The sequence below is a fragment of the Hetaerina americana genome, unplaced genomic scaffold (assembly GCF_022747635.1).
Source record: "Hetaerina americana unplaced genomic scaffold, ioHetAmer1.1.p SCAF_2, whole genome shotgun sequence".
NCBI lineage: Eukaryota > Metazoa > Arthropoda > Insecta > Odonata > Calopterygidae > Hetaerina > Hetaerina americana.
Window position 1 is genome coordinate 30,320,383 of NW_027286763.1, and position 7,390 is coordinate 30,327,772.

A 7,390-nucleotide genomic window follows, 5' to 3' on the forward strand; every position below is an offset into this window, starting at 1 on the left:
GGAATGCAATACGCTAATTTACTTCCTCCACAATTCCCACCCACGAAACTAATTCCCACTCACCCTCTCTCTGTGTCGCATTGCTCCGCTATGACTTACTCACTGACACACACACACATACACATAGAAAGCCACTCCTCATGCTCCACTTCTTTTCGGCGCCGCCTAGAGTGACGTATCCCTCCTGCCTCAACCTCCCTCCCATCCACCTGGTGAGAAGACAATTGAAGGTGGGCAGGGGAGAGAGAGAATGGAGTCGGCTCTATCTCTTCCTCGGTGATGTAGTAGTGAGTATGGGCTGGGGAGGGGGGTTGGGCAGGAGGAGGGAGATAATGGGAATGGGCAGAGTAGGTACCTTGGGCAGGGTCGGAGGCGGAGGCGAGGGGGAGGGGGTAATGCCTCCCCCCAGACCAGGGAGCGCCAAAGAGCGCTCGTTCAACGCACAGCACTCGCGAGGCGAGAACGGCCAGGGCGGTCGGGTGGGGGAGGGGGGAACATTGAAAAGGTTTGGAGGCCGGGGTGTGGGGGGGGCGCTTCGTTCGAGGCGGTGAGCGAGAGGGGCGGGGGCATTTCGTGAGGAGAGGGACCCAACGCCCCCCATTCCCCAGCGAGGAGTGGGGGAAGTTTGGCCGGGGAGGAACGGAACCATCTCCGAAGGATAAAAGGAAGCTCCCTAGACATGGCCCGGCGTCATTCAGCGACAGTCTTCTCATAAGGAAGGAGCCTGAACACGTGTTTTCGAAAGACATATTTCGTTTTAAAGGGCGCAGTTGGGATCCACACCTCCCTCCTCCACACAGGAATATCAAGAGAGCAGCCATGGGACGCAGCTTTTGGATTACCCTTTACGGATTGGCGTGCGTCGCCCTCGCCTCCGCCGCTTCCGTCGCGGACAACGAGGTGTTCGAGGGCCGCTCCGTGGACGAATCGAGCACGGCCTCGCTCCTCGGGGACCTCCGCTTCGTCTTCCGTCTCTACACCGAGTGCGACGCGTCCCCCGCGGGGGCGTCGCCGTGCCTCAAGCTGAAACTGGCAACCGCCATCGACCGGGTGTCGAGAAGGGAGCGGATGGCCGTGATAGACGGCGTGGAGCTCGTTCGGACCGAGGGCTCATCCCAGGGCAACCCGGCCACCGAGGAGGAGCTAGAGGCCTCGCTGCCGAGATCTCTGGAGGACAAGGAGACGGCCCTGGACGCACTTATTGTCGATAAGGTCCTTGCCTTCTTCCAGACACACACCCTGCAGTTCAAGCTGTCCGAAGCGGAGAAGTTCGGTCGCAGTTTGACCGGCGAAAGTGGTAAGTGGGCTCACAAACCCGTCTTACAGCTCTCGCTCTCAATTCGGTCGGGGACGACTCCATGATCATCCCCTTTCCGATTCTGGAAACTCTGGAAACGTAACTTCCAAATCATTAATCACCCCTCTCTGTTGAATGCAATACATCACATCATCACTCTTACCGAAAATTTTTCTCATGTACCTGCCGGTAAAGTTGCGCTTTAAGAAATATTTTATTTTACATTTTGCAATTTTGCTTTTTTAACTTAAATTATTATGTATATCTGCAATCAATTTGTGGATATCATTGTAGTCATGAGATTATTCTGCCAATTTTAATAGTTAACCGCTCATCACTCAGAGAATCTTTTGAATTATATTCCATCCCAACACATTTAAATGGCAATTTACCTTTTTTCGTTAAATAAATCCTGGAGACTACGTTCATAAGTTTTGAAATGTGTGTTCCAATAGGAATTACAATGACTTTTTATGCCCAGTACTTTAGACACATGCCGTCTGCTGCAACTACTTTTATTAATGTCCTTTAAAGACGAAGGTTATATTCTATTTCCTTCCACAGAGGTCACTCTTCAGTATTGAGAGAACGATTTTTAACTAAGCCGATATTAATATCAAATATATGAAAAAAGGGTAGAAAGGTTTTTAGTAATACAATCTAGAGTTAAAATTTGTTAGGAAATCAACATTCACATTAATTGTGATGTAAATGATAAGTAATTTCCATTGAATATTTCAAATAATAAATTAAAATTAAAACTAGATAACAGTAATATATGAAATTCCCAAAAATTGATTTAAAAAGTAATTCGAACTTATTTTTTTCAAATTACAATTTACATCAAAATTCAAGACCTCATGAAAATTTTGGGACGGTTCATGGGTATTTGATTTGCCTATCAACAACATTTTTAGTTTATCTCGTACCTCATACCTATGGTATAAATATATATATATATATATATATATATATATATATATATATATATATATATATATATATATATATATATATATATATGCATAGCGTTAGCGAACGAAAACGAAAAACAATGACACACAAAAAAGAAACTGAATTATAGGTGGTGATAACCCCCTTTCTCAAGGGAAATATATAGATGATGTGAAAGCACTCACGAGAGCAATATAAAATTTGGACGGCACAATAGAACACGAAAATAAAATAGATAAGACGTAAAAGGACACTCAAATTTCAGAAAGTTTAAGCTTTCAGCCTTCTCTGAGGCCGTCTTCGGGTCAGGCTGCCTCATTGTGAGCAAATAAATATAAATATAAATATAAATAAATATATATATATATATTTATTTATATATAAGTAACCAAAAACAATCCTTTTCATTTTATTCAGATAAATCAAATTCAGTCAATGCCTTACCATAAAATTTCAACCACCAGTAAAATTATATTAATAACCCTACCGGATGCCCACATATCTACAGCTGAACCTTTCATTCCAAGCACACACTTTCTCCAACTTAAACGGGACTACGGATAATTAACGAGATTCATCAGATCTATTTTAGCTTGTGTAGATAATTTTGGATTTCATAAATTTTATGACTCAAAAGAATATTACGTGTTATTTTTTTTTAATGAACATTCATTGAAGGTGTTTTTCAAATATGCGGTAGGTTTTCTATCATCTGACTTAAAAAGAACGCATAGTTCGCGGAACAAAAAAAAACTTCTATAGGAGAATTTCTAAGGATGCTGGTACTTGCGATTCTGGATTGAGAACGTTCCCCTCAGAAATCTCGAGAAATCGCAGCCGCACTCGAAAGTCCATCTTGCGTGACAAAAAGGGCGCGCATTCCGCCAAAAAAATCAGACGCGAGCCGTAACGACCGCAGATATCCTTCAGTTTTTTGCGGAGCTCAAAATTCCCTTCAAAGGCCTTATTTTAAAGTTAAACGTCGAGTCCAGAATAAGATATAAGTTCACGCACATCGCGCGAAGGAAACAGCGCGCAAAGAAATAGGTGAGTGAATTCTTCCCCTTTCAATGGAAGACGAAATTTTAATCGGGATCAAATGAGCTCACGAAAATTACTTGAATTCAATTTTGTGCTAAAATTTTCCTTTATTGAGAATTTTTAACAAATAGGGTAGATTTTTTCAGAGGTAAACAATTCTGTTTTCGGATTCATACTAAAAAAATTAAAAATATTATTAAAACTACATTTTCTTGTTTACTTCCTCCATTATTTTACTCTGTCTTACTCTTTTAAAGACACTTCATGAATTATATCAACCAAATATTTATCGAAGACACAAATTATCTTTATCAGAATTATTCATTAAAACCCCATTTGTCAATGGGCAATATCATTTGCTCAACAGCATCATAATTCTAAGCATTTCTCTTAAAAGTTAAAAAAACCAAATACATCCTAATCCTAAACTGAGTACAATTATATCCATTCCCTATATTCATTTATTAAATATCTAATACCTAGGTTTGAACGTTCAACGGAATAACGACAGTTACGTAGCAGATCACTGACATTGAAATGTCCCACTAAAATGGTTGAATTAATAATTCATGAGATTACATTTGAAATGCTTAGTCCTGCTCCATTCCGTATGCTTCTGGAGCACTTGGAGCACAGAAGATAACGGCTTCAGTGTTCGTGGGTGACATCTCCAAACTGGAGATCTCAATCGTCACATTTCCCGCTGATAAATAATTCAGAGGAAGACACTGGAAAGTGAAGGTCCGCCACCTCACTCGGCAGTAACGCGCGGGAGTAATACCACTGCATTTCACAAAATGCTCGCATTTGGAAGGGAGATAAAAGGAGTCAAAGAAGAGCGGGTGCTCCAGATTGGATATGGATGAATCATTGTTGTCGATTTGGAACAGCGATCATCACTTTATGAGCTCTACTCTTTTATTTTTCATCTTTTACTAAGCTCTCCTGCCGCGTCCACCGCAGCCGTGGCCAGACGCGCGTCTCGCCTCCGGTCCGAATCGGCTTTCTGGCCATTCTTCGCGCGAATCAATCATCTCGCCCTAGCACCGTTATTTTTCATTACGCGCTAGTTGCGTAGTCACGCTTCCAACTAACCAGGAGAAATGATTTCACTCCCAGCGTCTTTCCATTTTCGGTTTCAAAAAAACTTAGTCTCGTGTCAATAGGGAAAGGACGACATTCTCGGCCGTCCAAGTCCAAACGAGAAGAGAACCCTCCCCGGGTTAAATTATCGATTATCAGTATGCTGTTGACTAAAGGGATGATGATGCGGAAATATACTAATTTTAGAATGATTTTCTTAAAAGCTATGTACCTCTATTAATGTTGATAAATGAATAATATTGCTGAATAAATTACTGATGGAAATGAAGTTCATTGCTCAACATTACTTAGAGCAAAAGTTATCTTCATACGGATTGTTGAGAATTAGTTGGTCAGACATTGATTCCCTTGAACCTACATATGGCCTCTTTTTTTACTAGTGCATTCATATTTTATAATGATAAATTAACTACCTATTGCACCATGCGGGTGAAAAATTGTTTTGAGGTAGCATAAGATTGATTTTTTGAGAAAAATAGTCCAAAAAAGTTTTAAATCGACGAATTTACAACTTTTTATTGCTTCTTAAAAAACAATACATCCTTATAAATATTATTTCCTTCAAACTTCCATGCCTTTTTTTAACCTATCTTGCTTGCAATACATAGATATATTTATCTCCATAAAAAGCATACAATTTGTTTTCATCAATACTTACGTGATATTTCTGAAATATCTTGAGGGCTAAGCAATATCACATGTTCTTTACGAGAATTCAGGCAAATAGTTTCTTTCTGCTAAAATTATTGGAAAAAATGTGGGCACCAGATGAACAAGTTTTAGTCGCCAATGCTTCTGATAAAACCTGCGAAGTGGTCCTTGGGAACGACCATTGCGTCACATTTTCCCTCGGATCGACTAAATCCCGAAATTTTCTTTCCTCCCCCAGCCCGAGGCAAGCTCAAGAAGATTGGACCCCTACTCCTGCTGCCCTTGCTGTTCGGCGCCACGCTCATCCCCATCGCCCTCGGGAAACTCGCTCTCCTGGCCGGCAAGGCCCTCATCGTCGCCAAGTTGGCTCTCGTCCTCTCAGCCATCATCGGGCTCAAGAAGCTCCTGGGTAACGGTGGCGGAGGCGGGCACGACAGCTCCTACCAGGTGGTCTCCGGCGGAGGCGGCTGGAACGGTGGGCATTACTCAAGGAGCTTCGAGGCGGCCGTCCCTCTGCGCCGCGACGCCCGAGCCGATCCCCAGCCCCTCGCCTACCGCGGTCATGTGGCCCGCACGGTGCCCGTCGCCTGAAGGGCACGCGAAAGCCAAAGACGCCTCGGCCCCTCGAGGCCCGAAGACGCCAAACTCACTCGGGGGAAGGCCAAGGGAGAGAGAGGGTTGAGCGATGACCTCTCCGGGGGTCACGGCCTCCTCCTTGGCGCCCTCTCCCGCTACCGTATTCCTCTTGAAACGGTTCCAGTCATTCACTGGCACGTTCCGAATCTGAATGCGGATCTCGCCAAGCAATAGGTTCCAAATGACGCCACGACACGACTCACCCATAAAACGACCAAAGACACTTGAACAAGACTCGTGACAATTCAGCAATCTCAAATGGACCGGCAACAAGGCAATGCATAACGGAAGCCATCAAAGCTCAGAGAACGTCTTACTTCATGCTACCATTCTCTTAATTCGTGAACAACAATTTTATTTTTCGGTAGTTCTCTCGTGAATCCTAATATTTTTTTTTAGGCGTAGGCATTTCGGTTAACGGGGCAATACTTCTTGTGTGTAAGCCATGCTCCATAAATATCTGAAGCTCAATTCAAAATACACAATATAATAAAACCGTCACAATAAAATACCAAATCGGGACCAGTGAATCAGAATATACCAGCATATCACAAATATTGTTAAATTAGCCGACACATTACTCGACAAAAGACGTGCAACATTCATAAATTTACAAACCATATAGACAGAATCATAGGCCAGATCGAAGACATGAATCATCGAGGGATAGATCCCGTAAAATCCATTGTAACGGCTCACAACTTACTTTTAAATTATTTAATTAACTGTTGAATGATAATTTATTTTACATTAAGAATTGTTTAATATATATATAATTTGTTGCATTTTATAATAAAATGTCGGATGAAATATTTTGGAAAAAAGTAATTTATTTTCAATTTACGTCATTGCATGTGATGTAATTTGAAACGATTTCCTTGAGGATCTCTTCAGCCATCCACGAAGAGAGATTTATTCTGATTGATCTAGCATTCTCTTCCATTAAGGGTTCAGCTCAAAAAGCATTGTTGGAGAGTTTTAGCTATTTTTAAGGAGGTTCGTCATTAGATATCAATGCCAAACAATAATCTCTCTGGATATAACCAAACGGTTTATTTTGATTCCCTTGACATCGTAAACAAATTTGTGTTTGGATAATTTCTATGAAGATTTTATTTTATAATATCTACTCTCAAAATTATTCTCTCCCGATTTCCTTCCTGAGGAGTCAAAATTTTTCTGCATATGCAGGAACAGATAATTCACCAGCCAAAGGGGTTGGCTAAATCGAAATTATTTGATGTTGAAACTGGTCAACACAATCGACCAGAAATCGGAAGATTTGTCCGGTTCGGAAATCCTACGCTGGGTGAAGCATTATTTCATCGTAAGTATGTGAAGACAAGAATATTTGAACAGTATATTCTTTATATTTCAACAACATATACTTATCATGTCCTACATTAAAAGATGTCTAAAACTGCAATTGCCTCATACAGGTTTTTTGTAACGCTCGATTTCTATCAAGAAGAAGAAGTGAAATGACTTTTAAACTTCACTCATCACCACTTCGAAAATAAAGGGCAATTTTGTACACATCCAATGCCTAAGTTTCGGCTAAAAATAATTCAAAACAACATTTTTAAGAACTGCTTTGAAAGTATATCCATATATTTTTCTGATAATGGCCATATTTTTATTTATTGGTAAGTATTACGTTAGAGTAAATGTGAGCTTGAACAATGCAAAAATTATGTATTCATGCAT

General features: G+C 41.1%; 1 protein-coding gene across 1 annotated transcript; it reads left to right on the top strand.

Annotated features, from left to right (window-relative positions):
• The first annotated feature begins 819 nt into the window (after positions 1-819).
• Positions 820-5,638, top strand: LOC139687677 (uncharacterized). The gene is made up of 2 exons (XM_071584923.1): positions 820-1,297; positions 5,286-5,638. The coding sequence occupies exons 1-2, from the start codon at positions 820-822 to the stop codon at positions 5,636-5,638; spliced, it is 831 nt and encodes a 276-aa protein (XP_071441024.1).
• Positions 5,639-7,390: the final 1,752 nt, after the last annotated feature.

What these genes read in the sequence shown, in the direction of transcription:
- LOC139687677 (XM_071584923.1), top strand. Translation starts at nt 820, where the DNA reads ATGGGACGCAGCTTTTGGATTACCCTTTACGGATTGGCGTGCGTCGCC. An exon ending in CAGTTTGACCGGCGAAAGTG is followed by an intron (nt 1,298 to 5,285) that starts GTAAGTGGGCTC and finishes TTCCTCCCCCAG; the next exon opens with CCCGAGGCAAGCTCAAGAAG.